At 55.9% G+C, this 26,955-nt stretch overlaps 1 protein-coding gene across 4 annotated transcripts; it reads left to right on the plus strand.

The window, feature by feature from the left end:
• The first annotated feature begins 86 nt into the window (after positions 1 to 86).
• Positions 87 to 26,955, plus strand: Mxra7 (matrix remodeling associated 7). Of its 4 annotated transcripts, none has more exons than XM_076870558.2 (5): positions 87 to 372; positions 14,649 to 14,712; positions 18,473 to 18,566; positions 24,729 to 24,860; positions 25,758 to 26,955. In XM_076870558.2, the coding sequence occupies exons 1-4, from the start codon at positions 88 to 90 to the stop codon at positions 24,841 to 24,843; spliced, it is 558 nt and encodes a 185-aa protein (XP_076726673.1). In that variant the 5' UTR covers position 87; the 3' UTR covers positions 24,844 to 24,860; positions 25,758 to 26,955. The 4 variants fall into 4 exon arrangements, with proteins under 4 accessions (XP_076726673.1, XP_076726674.1, XP_076726672.1 ...); XM_076870559.1 differs by lacking the exons at positions 24,729 to 24,860; positions 25,758 to 26,955 and adding exons at positions 19,330 to 19,410; positions 22,086 to 23,314; XM_076870557.2 differs by having other exon boundaries at positions 24,729 to 26,955.

Here is a 26,955-nt window from a genome sequence, read left to right on the forward strand (position 1 = left end):
GGCTCCGCCCTGGGGCGGGGCGCGGCGGCGGGGCGCGGCGGGCTCCCTCGGGGTCTCTGCGGGCGGGCACTCCGCGGCGGGGGCGCGATGGAGGCGCCGGCCGAGCTGCTGGCCGCGCTGCCCGCGCTGGCCACTGCGCTGGCGCTGCTGCTCGCCTGGCTGCTGGTGCGGCGCGGGGTGGCCGCGAGCCCGGGTCCCGCCGGCGCGCCCCCGGAACCCGCGTCCCCGGTGCCGGCAAGTCCCCGCGTCCCCGAGCCGGCGGCCGCCCCCGGGGGGCCGGGACTGCCCGAGGGCCCCGGGGAGCCCACGGAGCCCGGGGAGCCCGTAGCGGCGCCGGCCGAGGCAGAGGAGCAGGCGGCGGAGGCGAGGCAGGTACGCACCGGGCGCGCCCGCGGCGCCCTCCCACCCAGGGACCCGGGACCCTCGGCCGCTCGGCCGGCCCTGTCGACCCGCAGAGCCGGGGAAGCGGGGCCGCGAGGCCCCAGGCGGGTGGCCCCGGGAGGGGCAGAGCCGGCGGCCGGCAGGAAACGAGGGTCCCGCCGTGCCAAGTCCGCGGCTCGCCATCCTCCCCTGGAAGTGCCGCCGAGTGGCCGGCCGGCTGGAGTTTCTGTGCCCGTTCTCTTCCCGACCTCCGCCCCTGCGAGCCGGGAGCCGCCCCGGCACCGGCCCAGGCTCCGCGCGGCGGCGCTCCCAGGCCTCCCACGGCGCTTGGAATTTCGCTGCCCGCGGTCCTCCTGCCCCCGCGCCCCCTGTTCCCGCATCCACGTGCACGCGGTTTATTTCAAGGCGGGCAGTAGAAGTTGGGATGTTGACAATTTAGTACTTTTGGAGGGTGAAGAGAAAAGCTGCCTCTTTTTAGGCCCACTTGAAATCCAGATTCCAGAATCACTGTGGCGTTCTGTGAGGCCCATGGAGGGGACGGAAAGGAAGACACTGATCGCTGATTTTATTCTCATTTTCAAACTGCTTGTGGGCTTTGGCACATCCCCCATCCCACTTCCCAGGGCGCAGACAAGTCTGGCTTGTGTGGTGTGAAAGCTGCCTCCTGGGGGGTCCCCAAATATGCTTCAGCGTCCCTACCACAGGCCCTGGCTAGTGTTGGCCACCAGCTCTGCCTGACCACACTGTCTTACCCCAGGCTAACTTCATCCGCCTCCCCAGCCAGCCCCGTGCTCGCTCAGATGCACCTCTTAAGGCGGAAACCTACTTGCCCATGTTATCAGGATTTCACTGCCTGGGCTGGCTGGGGCCTCCACCACTGGCCCACCACTGCGTTTTGTTGTTTCCCAGTACTGCTCTATCTGAGCGGTAGCCCCGGCCTTTTTACTTTTTATTTTGAGATGATAGGTCTCGCGTTATCCTCGTGGTGGCTCAGCCTTGGAATTCTCAGCCTCAGATGGGCTTGGGCCACCAGGCCAGTCCCCCACCCCTAAGTCTAATTGTAACACTCTCTTCTTATTCCTGAGCTCCTTGCTTTGGAGGAGAGGACACTGCCCGGCAGTGGAAACCATCAGCAGGCTGTTCTGGTGTTGTCAGCAGATCTGCGATGCCCACTCTGTCCTTTGCTGGACACAGTGGTTTACACTGGAGAGAAGCAGAGGGGAGAGGAGGAAGCAGAGACTGCCCTCAGGCATTTCTCTCTAGCTCCCCAGACCCCCTCTGAGCAGGCGCTTTGCTTGACAAGTGGATGACTAATTGTGTCATTGGAGTGGCTTCTAACCAGCCCTGGGGAAGGTGGAGTGTATCTGAGCTAATCGGAGGCCATGATGCTCTGGCAGGGGGAGGCTCGATACCTTACCCAGTTAATGGCAGGTGGGGCTTAGACAGGCCGTCTGTGTTATATTTGTTCCCATGTTTGGGACTCCTGCCTCACTCGTGGTCTCATGGGACTATTCTCAGGACATCCCTGGCTCTCTATCAGCCCTACTCATGAATTGATCCTTTATCACCCAGCAGTAGGTTCTAGACTGCATGCCAATGTCCTTTGATGGCACACAGTCATTTCCTGTCCTCTGGGATACAGCACTTCTTCAACTTTCCACAGGGCTTTTGGCTGTCAGCACATGTGATATGTGATGTGGTAGATTCAGTAGTGTTGTGGAAATAGGGGCCTCAGCTGGATGAGGTGGTGCATGGTGCAGGCCTGTGATCCCAGGCTGAGGCAGGAGGATCACAAGTTCAAGGGAAGCCTCAACAACCTAGTGAGACCCTGTCTCAAAATAGATAAAAAGGGGAGAGGTTGAGCTCTGTGGAGGATGCCCTTGGGTTTAGGCTCCAGTGCCATTAAAAAAAAAAAAAAGGAAATAAAAGCAGGGGGTCCTCATCTAATTTGCCCCTACATGGGTGGATGCATATTCTCTGAGGTCCACTGTGTGTCTTGAAGGACAGTGTACAGTGTGAGGAGACCTGAGGCCGGCTGCCCTGAGGAAATCCACCTTGTGGAGAGTTCCCTAAGTCATCTTCCTTGTTGAGAGGTCTGGTCCCCTTTGGATTCAGGGCCCCAGCCCTTTCTGAGCTGAGCAGCTCCCCTCCCGCACGAGGTCCCGGATCAGGGCTGGCCCACACCTGTGTGTCCTCCCCACCCTTCCCAGGAGTGGCATGAACTGAAGCAGCTGCTTAGAAATCGTCTCGAAATTGACTTGGACATTTCCAAAGGTTTTCTGTTCTGAGGAGGAGGAGCTTAGGGGACAGTTGGGAAGAAGGCCCCTTGGGAAAATAACACAAGGGGCAGGGGACAGGGGCAGCCTCCTCTGGGCTCCCTAAGTGAACCCAGAGAGAAGGGCTGGAGGGGCAAGGGCGCCCCACCTGCTGTTAGCCCAGAAGTCACTGCCCAGGAAGGGAGGGAGAGCAAGCTAAGCCCTGCTCATGGGCTCCCTCCCTCCCTCCCTCCCTCTTCATTTTCCATGAACTGCTTCCCTTCTCATCCAATCCTCTTCTTTCCCAGCAAGGCCTGGGCAGTCTGGGGCAGCTGCTGCCTCTGACTCACAAAGCTGATTACTGAGAAGGCTCTGGAGCCCAGGGTAGCAGCCAGCCTTCAGCTGCTGCTGCAGATCACTCCCGACAGCACCCCCCGGTGCTGGGCACCCTCCACAGGACCAAGTGGCAGGAAGGGACCATGTATGGGCTGAGGCTCTGAGCATGAACTGAAGAACTGGAGGTGGGATCAGTGCAGCCCAGACCAGCAGCAGGGAGGGCCTCTCCCTTCCCGCCCTTCCCTTCCCCTCTACAGAGCAGCCAGGGCAGGAGTCCCAGGAGAGGGTGGAATCACATTATTGGAGCCATCGCATTTCTCTTATAGAGATTAGTGTGGAGTAGGGAGTGTAGGACGGATGACAGGAGCACCGCTTTCACAAAGGACTGTGAGCCAACCACATCAAGGACAAGAGCTGGTCCCTCCTCAGGCCCGAGAGTAGCAGGGTTCTGGTGCTTCACGTAGGTTGGGGTTTTAGAATTACCGGGAGGGGGGCTGGGATGGTGGCTCAGCGGTAGAGCATTCCCCTAGCACCCGCCTAGCACGGGCGGGACCTGGGTTCGATCCTCAGCACCACATAAAAAAATAAAGGCCTTGTGTAGTGTCCATCTACACCTAAAAAATAAATGTTTTAAAAAAAAAAAAAAAGAATTACCGGGAGGGCCTCTTACTTAATGGAAGTAGAGCTTCCAGCAGGGCTCTCTCTGTGTCCTAGGGTTCCCCATCAGCCTCATGTGCAAGGGGTCAAGGGCCATTCCTGGCAATAGCAACAAATGCTTTGTCTGTGCCAGAGCTCAGACATCTTGGCACTTAGGTGCTAGCTCTATTCAAACACAGAGTAGAAGCCAGGTACCGTGGCTTATGTCTCCAATCCTGACTGTCATGATTCAAATAAAACGTGGGTGTGTATGGAGAAAGAGAGCAAAGATGGCAGAATTGGTGTTTCGAAGTGAAGGATGTATGGTGTTCATTACTGTATTCCAAACCTTCAACTTTTCTGAAGGTTTGGAATTTTTCAAAATATAAATATGATACTGGAAAAACAGCCCAGTAGGCGTTCCCCAGGAGGGCTCTACTGTTTGCCCACTGCAGCAGTGGTAGCCTGGTAGCTGCACGGCCTCCCTCTGTCTGTCCTGGGCCTCTGGCTCTGCCTGGTTTGCTCCTCTGAAGTTAGGTCCAGTGTCTCCTTTCCTAGCTGAGCTTTGGCCACTTTGCTCTCTGTCCCTCCCACAGTGGGCAGGGCAGGCAGGCCCTTCTCCACAGTCCCTCCTGGCCTCCGTGATACTAGTGCGGTCTCACCTTGTTCTCACCAACCCCAGGTAGTAGGGCCAAGTAGGTATCTGGCAGTTTGTTCCTATCACTTTGGGTTCTTTCTTTGGTCAACCTGGGCTGATATATCACAGTACCTTAGTCTGGTGGCTTACACAACAGACACCTCTTTCTCACATCTGTGGAGGCTGGAAAATCCAGGATCAAGGTGTCAGCAGATTGGATCTTTAGCGAGGACTCTTATGGTGCAGACGCCACCCTCTTACTGTGTCCTCACGTGCCAGAGAAGGGGGGGGCTCTGGTGTCTCTTCATGTTCTGATGGGGTCCCCCACCCCACCCCAGGGGCTCCAGCCTCATGATCTAATCTAATCAGCTCCCAAAGCTCGCCCCCAACACACACACTAGGAGTTATGGCTTCAATGTACAAATTGGGAAGGGGAGCAGGGTGCACAAACGTTGAGTCCATAATAGGCCTAGTGATTGGCCGAGGTAACAGAACTGGAAATAACCCAACATTCATTAATTAAGACATTCGATTAATTAGAAAATAATGTTAAATAAGTAACTGTCCCTGTGTCCATCCACTGAACGGGCTGACTCCAGGGGCTGGAAACACAGCTGTGTTTGGGAGCTCAAAAGGGTGTTTTTTGTAAAGTTGTTTAAACTCATTTAATTTTTTTTTTCCATATAAGAAAGAAGTCTGGGGGCTTTTCTGATAGCTCAACTCTGTTCCTTCAGAGAGAAAAAGTCTTGATTGCACATAGAGAATTCAGCTGTCAGAATTTCTACCTAGTGAAAACGAGTTAAGTTGTAAAGACTGTGTCTTGGGAAGAAAGGTGCCTGGCCTTGGAAGGTTAGAAGTCAAGCACTGCTCAAGCCACCCTGAGACACTGCTCAGGCCACAGCCGGGGCAGGGGGTGTCGGGGGGTGAGAACCCAGGGTCCTTGATGGCGGTGCTCTTGGACCTCCAGATTCTAGTGGTCAGAGCTTTATGAACCACCTGAGCCTGGGCACACCGGACTTGCCACTGTCAGGGTCACATAGTGGACCAGGAGATATAGTCAGGCTCGGAGCCTCCTGGTGTAGGGTCCTGGCTCTGAGCTGTTTGCCAGCCTTGTGTGTGTGTGTGTGTGTGTGTGTGTGTGTCAGGGGAAGGGGTCCCAGGGACTGAACCCAGGGGGTTCTACCACTGAGCTACACCCCAGCCCTTTTTATTTTTTATTTTGAGACGGTCTCTCTAAGTTGCTGAGGCTGGCCTGAGACTTTCCATCCTCCTGCCTCAGCCTCCCAAGTTCCTGGTATTGCAGGTGTGTGCTGCGTCACGTGGCTCCCCCTGAGGACCCAGAGTTTGAGATAAATCTCAAGACAAGAAAATACCCCAACCCAATGGTATCTACTGACAACTCCCAGGAAACCCTACTCTAGTCAGACCACCCTCCTTTTTAACTCCTTATGACAGTTGAGACTGGGGCGTCCTCTGGTTGTGGACGCCAAGATATTTTTCTTTAAACATTTTTATTAGTTGTTGATGAAATTTTTTAATTTTATTTGTTAATTTATGTGTGGCGCTGAGAATCGAACCCAGTGCCTTACATATGTTAGGCAAGAGCTCTACCACTGAGCCACAGTCACAGCCCTGCCACAAGATATTTTAAAAGCTGGCCACCAGTATTAATATATTCAAAGTTGGACATGGTCAGATTGTTCAGCCTGATTTTCCACAACAAAATCATCCCTTCTCCGACCCCCTTAGGTCTCCCTTGTGGATCCTTTAGCTCTTTCCCAACCTCCTCCTTCCCTCCGTCCAGATGTGGACACTGGAGCTCACCCTGGTGATTTCTGACAGGGTGGCTGGAGTACAGACTGCTGCCCGAGGGCACCTTTTTGGTTTGTTTTATTTGGTGTGAAGCTTTTGATGTCCTCTAAACCCTTCGTGGGAGCACCGCCCAAAACTGCCAGCGTGACCCAGGGATGGAGCCTGGCAGGCCCTGCTGGTCCGAGTGGGCGGTCTGCTCAAGGTCGGCACTGTGCCTCCACTGGGAACCCAGGATGGGCTTCTGGTCTGGACTTCTCAACGCTGGGGGTGGGGACGCTGGTCACAGGAGCAGCCCACCCATGGCGCTTTGTCTCCTCTCCCTCCGGTTCTGGCTCCTGGCCTTCCACACTATGAGCCTGTCCTTGGGAAGGGCTCCCCTTTGCTCTTTGTCCCCCTGGAAAAGCTCATGCCAGTAATCTCATCGGAAGGTCTTCAGGAACTGGCCCACCGTGGCTGCCTTCCAGAACACTCCGGTCACCACTGCCTTCCTGATCCATAGCTGATAACACCCAAGAGCCTGTGCCCAGCCCCGCCCCCCCCCCCAGCCGTCCCCTGCATGTCTCTGAGCTGCTCCCTCTCTTCCGCCTTGTGCCTCCTTCCCCTCCCTCCCAGACCCCTCCTCTCAACCTGGCTGCCATGGCGGCGGCTGTCTTCTCTGCGGCTGTCTCCTCTGCTCGGCCACAAGCCCAGGAGTGGCCTTGTCTTCTCCTACCTCCCCCGACCCACAACCATTCCATCTCAGGTCCCATCTGTTGCCTGTCAGGGGTCTCCCAACAGCTCTCCTTGCTAGCTGCCACTCCAGGCCCAGGCTCCGTGGGCTGTCCAGTGTCCTCCCCCCAGGCTTCCTTCTACCTGGCCGCCCCTGCCCCACCCCAGAAATGACATCCCAGCTGCCAGCTGAAAGCCCTGCTTGGCTTCCCCTGCACACAGTTCCTCGCCCCCCTCTGCTCCCAGCCCTCGCCTCTGCTGCTAATGCAGCCGCAGCCCCGTTCCTAGCGCTCAGCTGGCGCCCCCGTCCAGACCCTCAGGGGTCTGCTGGCTCCAGCCCGGGTCTTCACAGGAGTCCTGCTCACCTGGCACATCTCCATGTCCTTGGCCACGCTGGCAGATGGACAGTCACCCCACCCCCTTCTCCCTCACCCTCCTACTTGGCCTTCTTGGTGGCACTTAATCCAGGGTGAGGTCATCTTTATTTTGGTGCACATTGTCTGCTGCTGTGCAATGTCTGCTCCAGAGCTCGGGCCTCACCCGCCAGTCACCACTGCATCCCTAGGTACCCAGCACACAGTGGGCACTGAATAAGTTCTTGTTGAATGAACAGGCAGCAAAAACCACAAAAAGAAACACAAGAAACCTCTGTCTCCTTGTTTCTGCCCTGGGTGGCAGGAAGGAGGCCTTTGTCTTCCGGCTCTTGGTCTAGCTCCACTGGGAGCCTGCCCACGGTGCCTACCCCAGAGAGGCAGCCTGTTCACGACGTGAGGTCACGAGGTCCCCTGTGCTACTGGAGTTCAGAAACTGGACAATCGGCAGTTAGTTCATCAAGGTCTCTTCACCAGCATGTGTTTGGCTTGAGGTGGAAGCCACACGAGATCAGTGATTTTATAACATTTTCTAAGGTGCTGGATGCCTTTTCCTTCCTTAACCTTACAGGGAAACTCCACACGCAGAGCTAAAGCAGAGCCAGCCTCTCATGCTCCTCCCCTTCTCCTTGCTGTGTTCCTGCGAACTCTGAGCTAAAAGCCCTCCATGTCAGGTCCTGTGACCTTGCTCCCCACCCTCAGGGTCCTCAAGGCCCTCAGGTGAGCTGCAAAGGACAGATCCTGGCCCCACGCCATGGTCCAAAGGAGCAGCCTAAGCCCCAGCCCGCTGGCCAGTCCCATGGCGCCCCCCCATGGTGGAAGAAGAGAATGCATCTCCGTAAGCCCAGAGACAGACCTCCTGGAAAGAAGAAAGAAGAAAGTGGACTGAGAACTTGGAAGCCAGGGATCACTGGAGTTGAGGACCGAAGTCAGTACAGGCAGGCGGTGTGGGGCCGAAGAGGGGATAAAAAGGGAGACCCAGAGACCGCCAAGCAAGGGAGTTGGGAAGTCAGCGTGGAAGAGGGAGCAGGCTGAACTGCCTCCCGAGGCCACCTGCAGTGCCAAAGGTGCCAAGGACCAGCCTGGGGCAACTGCTGGTTCTAAAGGGAAGCTCTTTGACACACAGAGATGCCTCCCCGCTCCACAGATAAGGATTTGGAGAGTGGAGCTGTTGTTTGGAGCGGGTGGTGGGGGATTGTTTCCTGGGGCTTTGGGGAGAGAATGGCAAGAACTCTACCCAGAGCCGGCGCCAGCTCATCTTCACTGCCCGGCAGCCAGCGCCCCCCTGAACGCAGAGGAGAAACCCACTGATGGCTTAATGCAATCCTTCTGGAAGGAGGGAGAATCGGCCACCCGGGAGGCAGCCTTCCCCGCGCGCCGCCTTCCCACCTGCCTTGCCCATTCTCGAGGAGGGAAAGACACCCCTTCTAGAGTGGGGAACAGCCTCCCACTCCCCCCGCCTAGTGGGGCTCTGTCCTTTAAATTCATCCAGATACCCAGCCCCGTTGATACCGACACAGCAGGAGGCAGCTCTGGGGCGGATCCTGTTTGCAGGAGCCCAGCCATCTCCCCTGGCAGCAGACAGACACTGTCTCAATCTCATCTCCCTGTCACCCCTCAACACATGTCCCTCCGTCTCTCTTCACTTGCAAGCTTCCCGCCCCCTGGGGTCTGCCCAAGTAGCCATAAAGGGCAACAGCCCGCTGCACAGGAGTCTGGCTTTCAGTGGTGAGAAGCCGCCCAACTGAGCCCCAGAAGCCTGCCTGTCCCCTCTGCCACTCTCTCTGCCCGTGGCCCCTGGGGAGTTGGCTGGGGCTCCTGGCCACAGAAAGGCCATGGGGAGGAACTTCCCTTGGCTTGGCCTCTCCTGCCCCCACTGGAAGAAAAAGCTGACTTGGAAAGTTATTCCAGAACATCAGTCAAGACTTGCTCTCTATTCAGTAACACAATACGAGACTGGTCCGTGTGGAGATTGGTGTGGGGTCCGCTGGGTCGACTTTGGGGACCAGCCAGGATAGTGTCAGCTGTCTGTCTCAGTGGGGGCCACGTGTTCACAATCTTCACAAGTTGATCTACTTGCCCTAGAAGCATGATGTGTTCATTTGTCAGGACTCCTGCAGCAGAATACTCCAAACCAGGAGCTTGACAGGAACATCATTTCTCACAGGTCCGCAGCACGAAAGTGCAAGTTCAAGGTGTGGGCAGCTGGTTCCTCCTGAGGCCTCTGCTTGGCTTCCGGATAGCTCCTTCCTCTCTTTCCTCACAGCCTCCACCCATGTTCTCATATGGTCTTTTGTCTGTGCACATTCCTGGTTTCTCTCCCTGTTCAAATTTCCTCCTATAAGGACAGCACTCCTGGACTAGGGACCCCCTAGTGGCCTCATTTCATCACTTGTTAAAGGGCCTGTCCCTAAATGCATCCTTCAGTATCTCCAGGGGATTGTGCTGGGCCTGGCCCACACTAAAATCTGCAGATGCTCAAGTCACTTATATCAAATGGCATAGTACTTGCGTATGTCCTGCAAACCTCTTCCTGTCTATTTTAGGTCATCTGTAGATTTTTTTTTTTTTTTAATTTTTTTTAGTGTCAGAGATTGAACCCAGGGACTCTCAGCCATGGAACCATCCCCAGCCCTTTTATTTTTAGTTTTGAGACAGGGTCTTGCCAAGTTGCTTGGGGCCTCATTAATTTGCTAAGACTGGCTTTGAACTTGGCCACCCTCCTACCTCAGCCTTCCAGATTGCTGGGATTGCAGGCATGTGCCACCACACCCAACTCAGATCACTTTTTTTTTTTTTTTTTTTTTTAAAGAGAGAGAGAATTTTTAATATGTATTTTTTAGTTTTCGGCGGACACAACATCTTTGTTTGTATGTGGTGTTGAGGATCGAACCCAGGCCGCACGCATGCCAGGCGAGCGCTACCGCTTGAGCCACATCCCCAGCCCTCAGATCACTTTTTAAAAATGATTTTATTTTGGTAATTAAATCATTTTCTTATGGTGTAGGGGATCAAATCCAGGCTTGTTCCACCTCTGAGCTACATTCTCACCCTTTTTTAATTTTTTATTCTGAAACAGGGTCTCACTAAGTTCCCAAGGCTGACCTTGAACTTGTGATCCTCCGGCCTTAGCCTCTGGAGAGGCTGAGACTACAGGCATGGGTCTCTGCACCTGGCTCTGGATGATTTATAATCCCTAATGCAATGTAAATGTTGTGTGAATAGTTGTTACACTTATTATTTAGTGAATAACGTCCATATGTGTCCAATACAAGCACGATTTTTCCCCCCATTTTTTTTTTTTTTTAATCCACAGTTGATTGAATTGGTAGATGGGGCCCTGCAGATTGAGGGCCAGCTCTGCTGTCAGGCTGAGGTCCTTGGGGTGAAGCTTTGATATATGAATGGGGGGGAGGGGGGACACAGTTCAGCCCATGGCACATGGGCAACAATCTTAGGGCATCGAGGAGAAGTCAACGGCTGGGAGCTGGCAGAGGGGTCCTCATCTGTAGCCCCAGGTACTCAGGAGGTGGGAGTCCAGGAGTTAAAAGCCAGCCTGGGTGACACAGCGAGACCCCATCTCAAAAAAAATAAAAATAAGAACCAGTGGCCTTTTGAGAGCTTCACAATTAGCACCTGAGCAGTTGCTCCCTCCTGCTTCCTTGAAGGCCCCAGAGTGACCTCTCTCAGAGACCCTGCTGCCTCCAGGAGAGGCCTGTGCCTCAGACCCAGAGGCACCTGGGGCTCTCCTGCTGCAGCCATCCCGCTCTGATACTAGACGAGGAGCTGAAGGCTGGGCAGCCCCAGCTGGGAGCCTCTCTGGCTCCTCCTGCCCTCATCTTGCCCCCCCCCCCCTTTGCATGGCTCCAAACTCAACTCTCCTCCTGCTTCTCCCTGTTGAAGGGAGGCTCCGGGCTTCCTGAAGGAAGAAACCTGAACCCTTTTCTGTGCCACCTTAGAACTCTGTGGTGCAAGCCCCGCATTTCTGTCCCCTGGTTTCTGACCATTTCGTGCCACACACCTCCCTGCAGTCATGCCAGGCTCATGCAGTAGCTGGAAAACCCTGGACTCTGGGCCTCCGAGCCTTTGCCTGGCTGTGCCCTCTGCCCAGAGTCCCCTTCCCACGACAGCTGTCACCACCCCTGTCTCAGGCCCTCTCAGAGTGCCGCCGCCCTCTGAGACTGTCCTTGCTCTCTGCAGGCCCAGCTAAGCCCCTTCCTTCAGGCCCCAGAGTGTCACCTCAATGCCTCGCAGAGTCCTGAAAACAGTCTGCAAAACTCAGCGTGCCCCGGGACCTTCTGTAAGGAAGGAGAGAGTGCAGTCCTCAGGAACTGCTCCTTGGGCCTCCCTCAGATGGCACACTCTAGCCCTGTCCCCGTCACAGCACCCAGCTCTGGCCCGAGGCTGATGCGCCCTCTTCCTGAGGGGTCTTCATCTTGGTCTCAACTGTGCTGCTTCTGAAACCTCCACTTCTTTTTTCTGGGGTCAGCCTTCCATTTTTCTGTTGTGCACACATTTTTATAAAACAAGAGCCAGATGCAATATGGAGGGGTGTTTTGTTTTGTGAAAAAGAATAAGGGGGACTGGGGGTGAAGCCCGGTGGTAGGGCACCTGCTCAGCATGCCTGAGGCCCTGGGCGCCATCGCTAGCACTGTACACAGGCACAAAAGGAGCCCTATCACTGTTTCTGTGTTCTCTAAAAGCCTAGGTAAGTGCTGGAGTGCAGAGCCTGGCTCTTCTATGAGGCCCTGGGGTGCCTCCAAAGAGTGCCGTTTGCTGACCCTCCCAAAACACCCGTCACTGCAGGACGGAAGGCAGCACCCCCAGGCCCTCCGGGATCATTCACGGCTTCAGCTGCGTCTTCACAGGCCTTTCCCGTGGGCCCAGAGCACCTAAGGACAGGACCTGTGCTCATCCTTTCTTATTTTTCTTTTTATCTTTGTGTCCCTGGCATCTAATAGGAGAATTGGCCTCCTCTCCATTCTCCTTCTGGGGCCCTCCCCAACTAGGGTGACGTCTGGTCTGCCTGTCATTAAAGAAGGCATCCAAGGCTGGGAGTGGGGGCACACGCCTGTAATCCCAGCGGCTAGGGAGGCTGAGACAGAGGGGATCTGCGTCTAAATAAAACACAAAATAGGGCTGGGGATGTGGCTTGGTGGCCCAGTGCCCCTGAGTTCAGTCCCCAATAGCCTCCCCACCCCCCCAAAAAAAGAAGGCGTCGTGTCAGTGTCGGGGGGGACAGCTGCCTACCTTCATGCTCACGCAGCACTTCACAGGCACTTCGCCTGTGACACAGCCGCTTCTCCAACTGTCCTGGCACCAACTGGACGTCCTATGGTTAAGCTCTCGGCACTCCCTGTGTGGGGTTGGGCAGACCCTGCAGGTGGCCTCAGACCTTCAAGATGCCGGTTGCAAAGTCACAAGTAGGAGACCCACACTTCCTCCAACTTGGCTGTAAATCAGGGCATCCGAGACCCCCTCTTCGGGTTGGATGGTCTGGCGAGGCGGCACAGCCTCTGGGAAGCACCTCACGTTGATGGGTTTATGATAAAGGTACAGTGACAGATGAACCACCAGAAGGAGGCACAGAGGACGAGGTCCCAAAGGTGCCGAGCAAGCAGCTCCGTCCCTGTGGAGCTGGGCCGTGCCTTCCTCCCCACCGTGGACGTCCAGGAGCCCAGAACGCCCCAGACGTTAGGGACTTTGCTCTCCCCACACAGGCAAGGCCCATCGCTGCCTCCACCTGCCTCAGGAAAAGTGGGGGCCCAGGGCTCCAAGTGTCCCACTGTGGCTCTGTCTTCCTGGAGAGCAGTCCCGCCCAGGGGCCACCAAGAGCTAACTCGGTAGAGCAGAAGGTGCTCGGTGTCCAGGGGACTCCCAGGGATGTAGGGCACTGCATCAGGAGCTGGGGCCAAAGACCAAACGTTGGGACAGAGCTGCTTCTGTTACTCAGAAGCACTGTGTCAGGAGCTGGGGCACAGAGCAAACCTGCTTTTTATCATGTTACAGTCGTATCCCTGCCTGCTCTGTTGGAAAAGATAGGCATGTAAAAAAATAGCCCCAATCTCGCTGCCCAGAGACCCCATTAGCATTGTTAAAATGCACGGAGTAACTCATGCACATAATTAGAAAATTCAAATTATTCTGAAATGTAAAGGTTGAAAGGAAGGCAGCCCACCCCAGCTCTGCTCCCTGAGGTGACGGCTGTTTCCAGAAGCTCCCCCTCTGCACTTAGGAGCACCATCACCCTAACACACGCCCCGAGGGCTGCTGGCCAGGCGCTGCTGCCTGCTCTCTCTCCCTAACACGCTGTTCTCCAGGAGTGCTGTCGGTGCCCCGGGCCCACATGCCCTGCAAGTCAGGGAACAGTTAGCATCTGGTGACCACGGGCACCAGCTCACCCAGCTAGACTCAGTGGGTGAACCGTTGCTCTCTCCAGCTATGGCTTGTTTTGCTGGGCACGGCATCACGGGATAGAAGTCCCGTCCAGAGGGTAGACCCTCAGAAATGGGGTGCTGCATCCAGGGGGGTTCCCATTCCTGGCTCCTGGAGAGGCCTGCCTACCTAGCCCCAGCCACGAAGACACTCCCTTTGCAGAGTTCAGAAGGTCTTTGGACAGCCTGGACACGTCCCTACCTGTGCAGGGGGCAGCCTGTGCACACTGCTGAGTGGAAGAGACAGTGCCCCCAGGCAGGCGCTCAGGCCCTGGTGCTGGCCACTTCTGACCACCAGGGGCTTGTGAAAGCTTGCCCCCCAGCTCAGCTGTGTTTTGGGGGCACCTCCCCCGGGGCTGCAGCCTGCTCTTCACTGCTGGGCAGCTCACGCCTGTCCACTCTGCTCTCAGACCTGTGCTGTTCCACATTCGCCCTCTGGGCTTCTAGGTCCCTCCTGCCCCCTGGCCCATGGTATGTCCCTGTCATCCTCCAACATTCCTGCAAGTTGAAGTCACTCTTTCCTCCCACAGAGGCCGCCCTGGCCATGCCTCCTGCCTTCTCTGTGTGGGAGACACCCGGAGCTGAGGAGGCGGAGCTCCAGTTTGGGGAAAGTGGACATGGAGATGGTCAGGCCCAGAAGGTGGCCTGGAGGGCGGAGCCTGTGATTTCTCACGCAGCTGCGCCAAGGCCCTGCCCCCGGCCTGGCCAGCGTTGCTCTTGTGCCTCTAATTTGCTCACTGCCGTGGGGGATGGGGGTCCCAGGCCCACTCAGCAAAATGGCCTCCAATTCCTAGACAAGCACCTGGGCAAGGTCAAGGGCCTGAGGTGCACAGGTTAAAGGAGCTTGTTCCTGGGCTCAGGGGACCTGGCTGCAGGATAGGCGTGACTGCTGGACCTGGTTACACTGGACCTAGAGCCCCTTCCCCCATCTTCTGTCCACCCTCTGCCACCATTTCCCAAGGCGGCCATCTGGCCCCATCCACCAGTTCACACGTCTCTTGAGAGTGTTCACACACCCCAAGAGCTGGCCATAGCCCCTTCTCTGCCTGAGGCACTGACCCCTGCCCTTGTCTTGCAGGAGGAGGAGCAGGACTCGGACAGTGAGAAGTACCCTCCCCTAGCAGGGCCTGAGGATGAGGACGGTGAGTGGGACTCCCTTGAGCTGCAGTCTCTGCCCCTCCTGCGGGGCCCGATTAGGTCCAAGCCGTGCTGGGGGTACCCAGCGCTGGAGGTCAGAGGTGGGGGTGCCTGGGAATGATGGTCTGGCCAAAGCCCTGCCCCCCCTGCTGCCACCTTCCAGAGTTTTCTGTCTACAACATGAGCCTGTGTGGGTCCAGGAGGCCCTGGCTTCTGTCCTGCCTGTTTTTGTTCTTAGCACTGGGGACTGAACCCCAGGGCACTTTACCACTGAGCCACATCCCCAGCCCTTTTTATTTTTTGAGATGGGTGTCTCAATAAGTTGCTTACAGCTCTGCTAAATTGCTGAGGCTGGCCTCAAACTTGTGATCCTTCTGCCTCAGCCTCCAGAGCCACGGGGATTTCAGGTGTGTACCACCTCACCCAGCTGACTCTATATTGCTTTTTTGTTTGGTTTTGTTTTTGTGGTGTTGGGGATGGAACCCAGGACCTTGCACAGCCTGGCAAGCCTCTACCATCTCCCCTGCCTCTCACGAGCAGGCTCAGTATGTCCCCTTTCTCTTCAAGTATCTCTGACCCATTTTGTCAAGACAGAAACCACTCACAGGCCGCCCTTCTGCAGACAGAAGGCACGGGAGGGACCACCCCGCCTCTTAGTGGCTGGGGCTCCCTGGCCTCCCAGCCATGCCATTCCCTGCTGTGGACAGTCAGAACCAAGTGCGTGGGGGGGGGGCCCTGCTGATCTGCAACATTGCGTTTCTTTCCAAAAGAAGCTGAGTACAGACAGCAAAATGTCAGCACTTGCTACACCTGCACAGCGAGCAGGAGTGTGGAGGCCCTGTTGCTTTTCTGTGTTTTCGATATTTTATAATTTTAAACAGCGAAACTGGCTGTGTCTTCCCCGCTAGTGGGAGCGGTGGAAAGAGGGGATTCAGGAATGTGGGGCTCAGTGAGCATCTGGCAGTGGGCGGGGGACCTCCGTCCCCACCAGGGAGGACCTCTTCTTCTGTATCATCTCCAATCAGGGACTCGCTGCAACTGGGGCTCTCCGTGTGGGACCAGGACTGTTAGTGATTTGGGGACACAGGCCCTTGGGTGTGCACGGGGGTGGCCTGGCAGGCCACCTCACACACAAGCTCACCGTACTTGTCCCTGAGCCCTCCCTCCTTATCTGCGCTGCTGTCCCTGTCTAGCCCCTGTCCCCATGGCTTCCTGCAGTCTCTAACGAAGCAGAGGGAGGGAGGGCTGGCCACCCGCTGTCAGGAAGCTGGGTGGACACCCATCCCCTCTGCAGCCAGCAGTTCAGCTCCCGGGCTGATTGTTTAGTGTTGCTAAAGTGGCTTCCTAAGCAACTCAGGGATTCAAACAGACTGGAAGACAGCCCCCTCCCTGGGCCTTCCACATCCAGCCCTCCTGATCTCACCGAATCAGATGCAGCTGTGTGTGGCTTGGTCCCTTTTTGTGATTTCAAGTCTATTGTTCTGTGTGGCTGAGTAAAAGTGGAGCCAATCAGACCTGCCAGCAAGGCCAGCCGACCCTACAGGAGCGCCAGGCCGGCAGCTGCCTCGTGTTTCGGTTTTCTAAAACAGCAACGCAGTTGTGTTGAGGTTCACTGGTTTTATCAGTTGCCTCTTCTGGGTTCACACTGAGGGTTGGTGGCAAGTTCCGTCTGCAGCTGCAGCTGTTGTCACAAGGGCTACAGGACATACAGGCTTTAGGGGATAACCAGGGACCCAGGCCCCTTGCTCCTTCAGGATGATCGCAGTGGCTCAGGGTGGCTTCTAGATCCCTGGCCTCATGCCTCCAAACTCTGGCCTCAAGAAGCTCAAGAAGACTCCGGAAGCTTCTGATGCTCGGTACCTTCTTTGGGCAAGCAGAGCCCAAGGGGAGAGCCAGCTGATGGGCAGGAGGCAGGGCGGCCTGCCCTCTCTGCTCAGTCCACAGGGCTCCCCGGAAACCTGGCCCAGCTCACCCCACCTCCTTGCCTCTCCCACACACACAGCCTACCGTGTCGTTCCCACCCCCCTTTTGCTCCTGCCACCATGCTTTGTCAGGTCCTCCAGGCAGACTCCACTGGGCCGTCTCCACCACACCCCCAGCTCCCTCTCCCAGCCTCGCCTGATTAGCCCTCCCCACCTACGTTGTCCTCTGCAGAGCATTTGGGACCAACTGCAAAAAAATTGTTTTAATCCAGGGGTTGAACCCAGGGCTGCTTAACTACTGAGCTACACCCCCAGCCCTTTTATTTTTTATTTCAAGACGGGGTCTCACAGAGTTGCTTAGGGCCTCGCTGAGTTGCTGAGGCTGGCTTTGAACTCATGACCCTCCTGCCTTTGCCTCCTGAGCTGCTGGGATCACAGGTGTGGGCCTTAGCGTCCAGCTAAATCATGTCTTTTAATTACATAAATTTGTTTGCTGGGTGTCTCTGCAGTCTCCCCAGCACCTAAAATTGTGCTCTTTGAGTATTTGTGGACAGAGTGAAGAGCAAAGTAATCCTTGTACACATGTAGCGGCTGCTCCCTGAGGAAAGCACCAGCCCCTGGGCAGCCGGCTGGGGCAGGGGTGACCCACAGGATCCCCCAGCCTTCTCCTCCTGGGCCAGGGTTTGATGAAGGAAATAGCCCCTGCAGAGTGCTCAGGTCCTGGACCGACATCCAGAACTTTCTTCTCTCAGCCCAGAGGGAGCCCTAATCCGAGAGCCTTTCCTTCCCTTGCGCCCACTGCTGACATATGCCGGCCACCACTGGGAAGAGACAGCAGTGACCTGGGTTGTCCTGCTGTGGGACAGAAGAGGAACCACCTGACATTGCAGGGACAGCGGGACATACGTGTAGAGTAGCAGCTGGGAAGAGAAGCCTCTGCGAGCTGCTCCCCCACCCAGTCCTTTATATGTTGGTGGAAATTAGAGGTGACAACCGAGGGCTGCCCCAGCTCTCCAGTCAGTCTGGGGTCCAGGCAGCTTCCTTCATAGGATACTTCGCTTTCCTCTCTTGCTGCACCCTCACCTCCTGTAGCCTGCCTTTACCCCGTGTCACACGTCCAGACCCCTGTGCCCCCAGATCTGGGTGGCTGCCCTTGTCTGCAGGCAGCTGTGGGGTGTGTTCTCGGGACGCTGCTGGCTGTGCCCTTCCAGACACAGCTGCCCCCACATCACCGCCACGTGGGCCAGTTGTGTTTCTAGGTCTCTAATAACCGTGGGGGAGGGATAGGAGAATGTGCTTGGCTGACACTCCCAAGCCCAGGAGGGCAGGTCCCCGTGGCCCACCTGGCACCGCTGCTTCCTGATGTGAGCCATGGCCGCCTGTCAACAGCTGCTGCCTGATGGCTGGGCAGCGTCCCTGGGCGTGGAGATGAGGTTGAGGGAAAGCCTCGCAGTAGGCAGCTTGGCAGGAACTGTTCACCAGAGAGGGACAGACACAGCTCGGTGGCTGGCTCCACCGGCCTGGGGGGAAATGCCACCCCAGGTGGGGAGGGCGCTTTCTCTCTGGCTGTTCTGTTTTCATCTGAGTCCCCATTTCCAGGGTGAGATGTGAGGGTTTCAGGGAGGGGTGAGATGGGCTTAGGTGTGGGTGCTGGGGCGAGAGGACAGTGTTGCTGAGTGTCCACCCTGAGACTGGGCTGGACGGGGCTTGTGCACGCTGCCCCTCTTTAACCGGGCTTCTCTGACGGCGGTGTTGCTTTCCAAACTACTAAAGGGGGGAGCAACCTGGGCTGGGGGCCCTCCTTGGACCCACCAGGCTCTTACCAGTGCCCTCATCCTCACAGGAGAGACCTTCTCCTTTAAGTACAGCCCTGGGCAGCTGAGAGGAGACCAGTATAAGAAGATGATGACCAAAGAAGAGCTGGAGGAGGAGCAGAGGTAGGCGAGGGCCCCTCCCGGCTGGCCGTGGGGATGCTCCCGGGCACCCGGAGGGCGCGGCCTCCGAGCCACGCCCCCGCAGAGCCCCTCCCCTCTTAGTCTGGGGTTCTTTTCCGTCTTGGTGGTTTTCAGCCTGGTGGGAAGGGGAGGGCTGGAGCCCCTTGGCTTCTATTCTTCCTTCCCCACCACCACATGAAAAAAATGAGATGTCAGGAAAGTGCCCAGAGCATGCCCAGCTGTCCCTAACGCGAGTCCACGACAAAAGCAATTCATCACCCAGGACGGCTTCTTGGTGCTCCTCCTCTGCTCTGCTGCATGCGGCTGAGGGAGGCGGCTGGGCCGCTTGTTTCTGGAATTGGGCTGCTGCACCCCCACCAGCCGGACTCCCTGCGCCCGCTGGGCTTCCCTCACCGCTTTCTGTCCAGCCATCCTGCCACCGGCCACCTGTGTGCAGGGCACCTCCGAGCCCTTTGGTTAATGAGCTGCTCCCTTTATGAGCCTGGGGACTGGGAGGGACCGGGCCCTCTGGTGAGCGTCACTAGCAGAACTCCGCCCTCTCTGGCTGCTCCTGGGCCCGGCATCCACCAGCATCAGGTTTGCTCTCCCACTTGGGCAGGAAGGCCCCGAGGCTGGGAGCCTGGGAGCGAGGGCCTGGCCATGCAGGCCCAGGTGGGAGCAGGGAGGGAGAGCCGCCTGGGAGCCCCGACTCCTCCTTGGGCACTGAGGACTGCCTCTTGACCCCGTTGCTGCCTTTATATTTCAGGATTGAGCTGACCTCTGACCTCACTTCCCTGTAGCAAGTTCCCTAGGTCCTGAGCCACAAATATTCTTGCAAATCCTTTTGGTAAGGAGAATGACGTCATAGACTAGGTGCCTCCCTCACACTGTCTGCTGATGTGTCCCCAACACCACTGACTGGTCTGAGCCCCCTCCCTGCTGCCTCGTAACTGAATGACGCCTTCCTGTCCCCCTGAGCCCTTCTTCTTGTCTTGCCCAAGCAACTGCAGGCCCAGAAGGCCCCTTTCCCAGGGGCAGAAGTTTCTGGAAGCCAATTAAGTCCCAGAGGGGCCGGGAGCCAGCTGATTGGGGTCCTAGTGCTCCTGGTGAGGTTGGGATCTTGGTGGCTATGGGACGTGGGTCGTGGTTCAGGCTAACCCTGAGGCTGGTTGGACACCCACAGATTTGCCTGTGCCCCTCAGAGCCAGGGCTGCAGCTCGCCACTCCCTGTCAACGCACGCCCAGTGTTGGACTCGGCTGTGTCCACGTGTTTTCCGTGGTCTGCAGCTGCATTGGAGCTCTCCTGTGCAGAGCTGAGAAGCCCATGGCCCAGGAAGAGAGGGCTCGACACCCCTGCCACTCTTGAAGGCCTCTGTGGATGCCACAGACAAAGCCACAGCTGTAGCCTGTGCTCGGGTCAATGCTCAGTGGGGACATGAGCTCAGTGAGTGGGCCACAGGCCTCAGGCAGGGCCAGGCTGCCACTGCCACCTTGTTTGGAGCTGGGGCCTCAGAATCAGAGAGAGAATTATCTCTGAATTATTTTCAAAGAGAGCAGCCCCCCCCCCCAACCATTGCCCAACAGGGCTTTCCGCAATTCAGACTCAGCTATTCTGTGGGTTGGACATTGTGCCAAGGAGCTGCTCGTGGGCTGAGGGAGGGTCCCTGGCTCCTCATCTGCACAACGCAGCCGCCACTTTGTGCCCCGGTTGAGGAGGGGCTGGCGGAGGTCCTGTTCGCCCCATTCCCACCCCTGCCCGCATGCTTCCTGCAGCTCGCATGCCTGCAGCATCCGCTTGCTCCCTGCATGTGGTCCCAGTGCGCAGCTGCCCAGGCCCCCTTGGGGCCATCCACCACTTCAGCTCCGCACATGGTGATGCTTGGGGTTGCAGAGGCTGGTCAATTTGGCTTTGTCTTTTCATCTTCAGCACGATACCTCCCATGGGGTGAGGGAGCTGGTGGCTGCTAGACAGTCCTGGGGGCGGCCGAGTCAAGGGAACTGCCCTGGAATTGTCCTAGGAAATAAAACACTCATGCTGTGGGCAAACTGCTGAGACCAAGGCTGGCAAGCAGGATGCTCTCCTCGCCTGTCAAATTCTTCCCTACCAGACGCTGTGCCTCCTTCTGATTATGTTCCAGGCACTCAGGGTGCCCAGCAGAGGGGCAGCTGGTTAACAGGCAAATGCTGCAGCTCCCTGACTTCAACTGCCTCACCTCAGCTGCCATATCTGCACCTAGAGCCTAAATCTGTATGGGGTCCTGTTTCTGGCATTCCCCTGGTTCTGGCTTGCTCACAGGATTTCAGGACATGGCAAGTAGGACAAGGAGCAGGAGGGCCCAAGAAGGTTCTCAGACACTTACTTGGACATCTGTGCCCTTGAAACTGCTCACAGATAAAACGCCCTCTACCCAGGGGCCAGCCAGTGGTTGGGTCTGTAAATCCAGAGTGGCTGCGACTTAGACCCTGCTGTCCTGTCTGCTCATCTCCAGTCCCCTCTGGGTGGGACATACTCATGCTCTCCTGGCTTTGGCTCTGCCTCTGGGGGTGTTCCTTGGTTCCAGCCACAGCTTCCCTGGGAGGTGCCACCTCCAGCTCAGAGTGTGGCTGGGAGGGAAGGTTGGCTTGCAGGCTCGTGACAGCTCCCCAGGGCAAGAGGCCTCCTCCTCACCCCCAGAGCTGGTGAAGCGCAAGGCTTGGCTGGCTCTGTAACTTGGCAGGAAAAAGACCAAGCGTGGCTGTCGGCTCTTTCTCAGTTCTTCCCACCTGCTAGTCCTGGGGAAAAGTGGAAGCCAGATCATACGTTCTAGGCACTCAGGGTGCTGGCACTGACAGATGGGCCCAGGCCCCATGCTCCTGGATCTGAAAGTCTGCAGGACTGTCCTGAATCTTCTGGAAATGGACAAGAGGGGTATCATGTTACGTAGTGGGGATGTGGAAGGGGTGGTGGGGGAACCAGGGCTGTGGGACTGTGATTCTTGTGCCTGGGAGCATCTAGGAGACCAAGGACAGACTTGGATTTCAAGAGTGAATTTCAACTTCCGCCTGAGATGCACAGACTCCGATCACCAGGAGATGGCGCCAAAGGCACATAATCAGATCCCTTGCAGATGCTCTGCGAACTCATTCCCCAGTGGGCCTGCTGGGGAAGCACTTCCTAGGGTGCCAACAGGCCAAGAAAGGACAAAACGCAGTCAGTGGCTATCAGGAAGATATCCCCTAGGGTAATAGGAAGGTGCTCACTTACCCATACAAAGATCAGCAAGCTGCTTTCTAGGCTTTGCAGAGGCAGAACATGCTCTCTTGGGGACCCACCAGGGGCTCTGCCAGCTCTGGCCACCTTGCAGACTATCTTGCTGCAACTGATGAGAAGCAAAGTGCCAGGTGTTTGAGAAACCAGCGTCTAACACGCCTTCTGCAATTCCAAACATTCTCCTTCCTTGTCCCCCTGTCCCCCTTTCCCTGGTACTTGTAAGATGAAATGAGTAAAATGCATTATCTTTTTCTCCCTATTTCTCTTTACAGAACTGAAGAATAATGAAGTTATCCTTAGCCTCTTCCTGAAAGCTTTCCCTTTTGGCATCTTAAAAGCTTGAGAGATAAAAATGGAAACCCCCAGAAAGAAGCCCATGCAGGCTTCTGGGGTCACTTGCCCACAATTCTGCTGAGATATAAACCCCCAATCAGGAGGAATGCCTTTGGCAGATTATGGCAGGGTCCTTTGGAATTCCTTGGGTTCTGCCCTGTTTGGAGATTTTCCCCGTTTATGGTGGTCACTTTGTTAAGCTAAAGGGTTTTGAAAGATTGAGCTCACACCTTAGATCTGGATTTTTTCTTATTACCCAAGTTCACTTGCTATATGCCTTTTACACTTATGATACCACCAATTTTAGCAGCTCTGACATTTCTAAATTAGTTTATCCCAGACTCCTCCTTTCATCCATGTTGAAACCAAACCCCCAAAGACTTTAAGTAGTGACAGACAGAGCCCAGCTCACCTATGCTCCCTAGCCCACCATGCCCCTTTCCCTCAGAGCCCACGTCCTTCGCTCTCTGCCAAGTGTAAGAGACACCATGTTGACCCCAGGTGCAGAGAGCCAGGCCCTGGCTTTCCGGCTGCCCTTCTTTTTCAAACGGGGGGAAGGCCTGGCCCAGCCCTCTTGTTGCTAAAAGGCCTTTTTACTGATGTTCTTACCAGCTCAGCAGAATCTCCACTTGTGCTTTGGCAAAAGCAATAATAACTGTGTTAGCTTAAAATAGACTTCTGGACTATGCCTTTTCCTAGTTTTCAGATAGACTTTACCAGAAAATCAGATCAGTCCCAAGGTAGTTTCTTGGATTTTTATATTTGACAATATTTATACTATAACAAACTAATCTGTAGTTCTTAGATTTGTTGGCTAAGACGTTTTTCAGAAAAACTTTCCACGGGATGGAAGGCCAGGAACGTCCCGCTTCCAGTCCCGCTTCAGGGCGTGCGTTCCTATGGCCTTCCCTGGCCTGCCACCGTAGGTGCAGGACAGCAACAGAGCCACAGCCACAGTTGGTGACTTCGGCACAGAGCCATGGACATGGCAAGATATGGCTCACAAGTTCCTACAGGGCAGTATCTGATACTCAATAGGGACTCCTCCAGGCACAGGTGCCCAGCCCTGTCTGGACTGGCTCCTAGGCAGCACTGATGAGCACCCGACAGCCTGGCTCTCTGAACTCAGCCCTCACCCAGCCCAATAAACTTTGAGGATGTGATCTCAGTTACTGTGTGTTTTTTCGGTTTGCTTTGTTTTAAAAACATAATCTAAATAATCTCTTTGGTACTGGTTATTTTAACTCTTTCATTTTGAAGCCTTTATCCTGTTAAAAACACAACCATCATAGCCACCAAAGCCACATGAAGTTGACTCTTGTCGATTTGGGGAGATGTCCACATCTGACTGACCGTCCAAGGCACTCCGCCCCACCCTCCCTGTCAGTGCCTGGCACCTCTTTCCTTGTGCAGAAGTGTACAAAGTCCCTATGATAGGCCCCTTCCCAGAACTGACTATAGATGCAAATTTCCCAGACAAAAGAGGCTGGGGTTTGGGATTGTGGTCATCCAACTGCTAAAATCCAACTGCTCAGGGGAAGAGACAGGGCTGAGGAGGGCAGGGTTATGGCAGAAGGAGTGTATTCTGTAAGTGTAAGGCCGGGCCCAGAGACCACCCTGCAGGAGGCTGGTGGCCCGGAAGCTTGCTGAAGCCCGCACCCTGGTGGACCCAGGATGGGACTGTAGCAGAACCCTTCCAGGGCAGGGCTGGGAGGTCCAGGCCTGAAGTATGGTTACATCCTCTCAAGGTGCTGGGCCAGTGGTGTGGAGGGCAGGCGCAGCAGAAGCCAGAAACTGGAGTAGACAGCTGCAGTGGCCATCCATGCTGACAGGCAAGGGCAGCAGAACAAGAACCACGCGGTCCTGGGCTCCTGCTCAGCCTCACCGGCCCTCGTGTTTGCTGTAGGAGTTGCCCCGTGCTGGTCAGATGTGTGGCCGAGCCTCAGAAGATAACAGCACGGCTTGCAAACACTGAGGCTAATCTTCACCCATGCCCTCCCCTGGTAAGAGGGGCAGGGCCACTGCAGGCCATAGGGCATCTTTGTGCAAGATAGAAAAGGGAGGTCATAAAAAGAAAAGGCAGCGCTTTCCTGTGTAGGGAAATCCCGAGGGACGATGTCAGCTGCCCCTGCTGCTGCCCCCTGCCCAGCTCTCCTGCATGCACATCTGGATGTGATGTGCCCGTTTCCCGGCCAGTTGTCTTCCTTCCTTCTCTGTTGGCTCCCCCCAAACCAAGCTCTCCTTACCTAATGGAGCGGTTTTCTTCCTCCTTGCCACTCTGGGAGCTGCAAAGTCAACTAGAAATTGAGGACCACAGGGAAACTGAGGATGGTGAACCTATGTGACACTTGGGGCCCCAGACCTCTGCAGCAAGCCTAAGACCTAGAATGCCTGCGTGGAGCAGCTGGAGCAAGCCAGCTCCTGCATTTTAGGAGGGTTTGGTTTTAGTTTTTTCATTCTGAAAAAGAAAAGGCAGTAACCAACGGGCGAGGTCAGTCCCACTCCACCAACTGCTCCCGGTGGTCTCTCCCCCCCTCCTGGGTTGGAAGCATCTTTTTCCTCTTGTCCTTTCTTCTCGACAGAGTTCAGAAAGAGCAGCTGGCTGCCATCTTCAAGCTCATGAAGGACAACAAGGAGACGTTTGGCGAGATGTCCGACGGCGACGTGCAGGAGCAGCTCCGGCTCTACGACATGTAGCCCTCACCGCAGACCAGGTCGCCAGCACCATGTGACACAGGGTGTCCTGGACACAGTGCCAGGCCGTTCCCTGACCCTTGGCCCACATATTTGCTACTTTCAGACTTTTGTAGCTTAACTTTGCCTTAGAACATAGGTGCAGATGTATGTTAGATGCAGATTTGCTCAGTTCTTGCCAGTTGTATATCATCTTAGAGGAATCAGCCTTGTTTTCTTCCAAGGAAGAAACCCCTAACCCCTGTGACTTTTGCTTGCTGCTGAGGTTCCTGCTGTCACATGGGTCATCTTCCAAGACAGTGTAGCCTCCCACCAGGCCCAGGCCAGTGGTCCCAAAGCGCTGACTCTAAGGCTCCACACTCAGCGCCCCACACATGGTGTGGAGAGAATTCAGGGTGCTGTGGGGAAGACTCACAGCCGTTCCTGCTGCTGGGGTGTCTCCTCTAATAACACGACAAACAGTCTCGCTGTACCTTAGAAGGATTTCTGGAAGTTCCTGTCATGTGGTCAGGCAGTAGGGGAGTGTGCTTAGGCAAAACAACAAATTCAGAGACCCAACTTTCACCCTGGGATCCCTGGGCTGAGACAGTGGTATTGGAATTAATCTCCTCTAAGGGTTTCACTCATTGAGGAAGAAACTTACTTTAAATATAATTGAGACTCATAATACATAAGAACACATAATACAGCGAGAACCGTACAGGACACTGCAGATAGGAGGATAAAGTCTGCGACGTGGGGCTACGGATGTGGCTCAGATGTGGCTCCATGGGAGAGCACGTGCCCAGTGCAGGCCAGATGTCCAGCAGGATGTGGGGCTGTGGATGGGGCGCAGATGGGGCTCCGTGGTAGAGCAGATGCCCAGCACTTCAGAAACACAAGGCAGCGTGCTCCCTGACACACACACCCCTTTCCAGGCGGGGAGGCCTCTACAGAGAAGGAGACCCTCATCAGAAAGAGCTGGGAAGATGCCAAGTGATCCTACGGGAACCATGCCTGGGACACCAGAAGGAGCACCTGGTTCCGGGAGGAGTGAATGTCGGTGATGATGGTGGGGCAGTGGTGGCTGCTTGGCGCCCAGGGGTCCTGCTTCTCACACCACTGGCAGGGACACGCGCAGCCCTGGAGCAGCTGAGTTACGGAGGGCGTGCCAAGGAGTGGCCTAAAGCTCTCAGTTTCTTTATTTGCTAAAATAAAACTGAACTAGCACCTAAGTTCAAGGAGCAGCGCCGTTTCACACACCCAGCTCAGCAGCCGTGGGAGGAGAGCTAACTTTCTCTTGTGTGCTCAGATGTGGCTCCATGGGAGAGCACATGCCCAGAAACTGGCCCTTTTTCGGGGACCGTCTCCTGCTGTGCTTCTTCCCTTGCTTCTCTGCTGAGGGCACGGGCTCCGAGCCGTCTGTTAGGGCAAACGCTGGTGCTCCTCTTCAGTTACCTTCGTCTCATCATTAATGCTTTTTTCCTTTTAAAAACTTATCTGTATCTGTGAGTGCTTTCTATGACCTGGGAATCCTTTGCTCCTTTTCAGGTCCCCTTCCCTGTCCCCCGACGCATGTCCATTGGCAGGGGAGGCTTAGGTTTCCCGCTCTCTCCCGAGGCTATGCTGCAAAACCCTTACGCTGCTGCTCTGGCGCCCCGTCCCCTCTCCTCCTCTCACTCTTGGCCCTTCTTTTCTGATTAGACCAAGCAGGAATGCGTCCTGTGCATGTGTGAGTCAAATCCTCATGGCTGGGGAAAAGCACAAGGAAGGAACTTTCTTACACTTGTAGCACCTCAGATGCTCAACAGCAGAGAAAACTCCAGCTCAGCTGGTTAAATGAGAGGAGTCCACAGGAAGAGCAGCCGCTGGCCCAGGATGGTCAGCCTCCAGCTGCATTCCCCCCGCTCAGGTCCTCGCCTTGTGGCTCTTGTTGCATAGCAGCTTTCCTCATGGTGGCAACATGGCGTAGGAGGGCCAGGAGCAGGAGAAGGGCTACCTCTTGCTTGTCTCTAGGAATAGGAGACAGATGCCTTTCCCACCTCTCTTCAGGTCCCAACTGGTCAGAATATGTCATGTGCTCATGATTCTGCCTATCATGGGGGTGGGGGATGGGACCACTGTGGTTGGTTGACA

This window comes from Callospermophilus lateralis, chromosome 11 (genome assembly GCF_048772815.1).
Source record: "Callospermophilus lateralis isolate mCalLat2 chromosome 11, mCalLat2.hap1, whole genome shotgun sequence".
In the NCBI taxonomy this organism is placed as follows: domain Eukaryota; kingdom Metazoa; phylum Chordata; class Mammalia; order Rodentia; family Sciuridae; genus Callospermophilus; species Callospermophilus lateralis.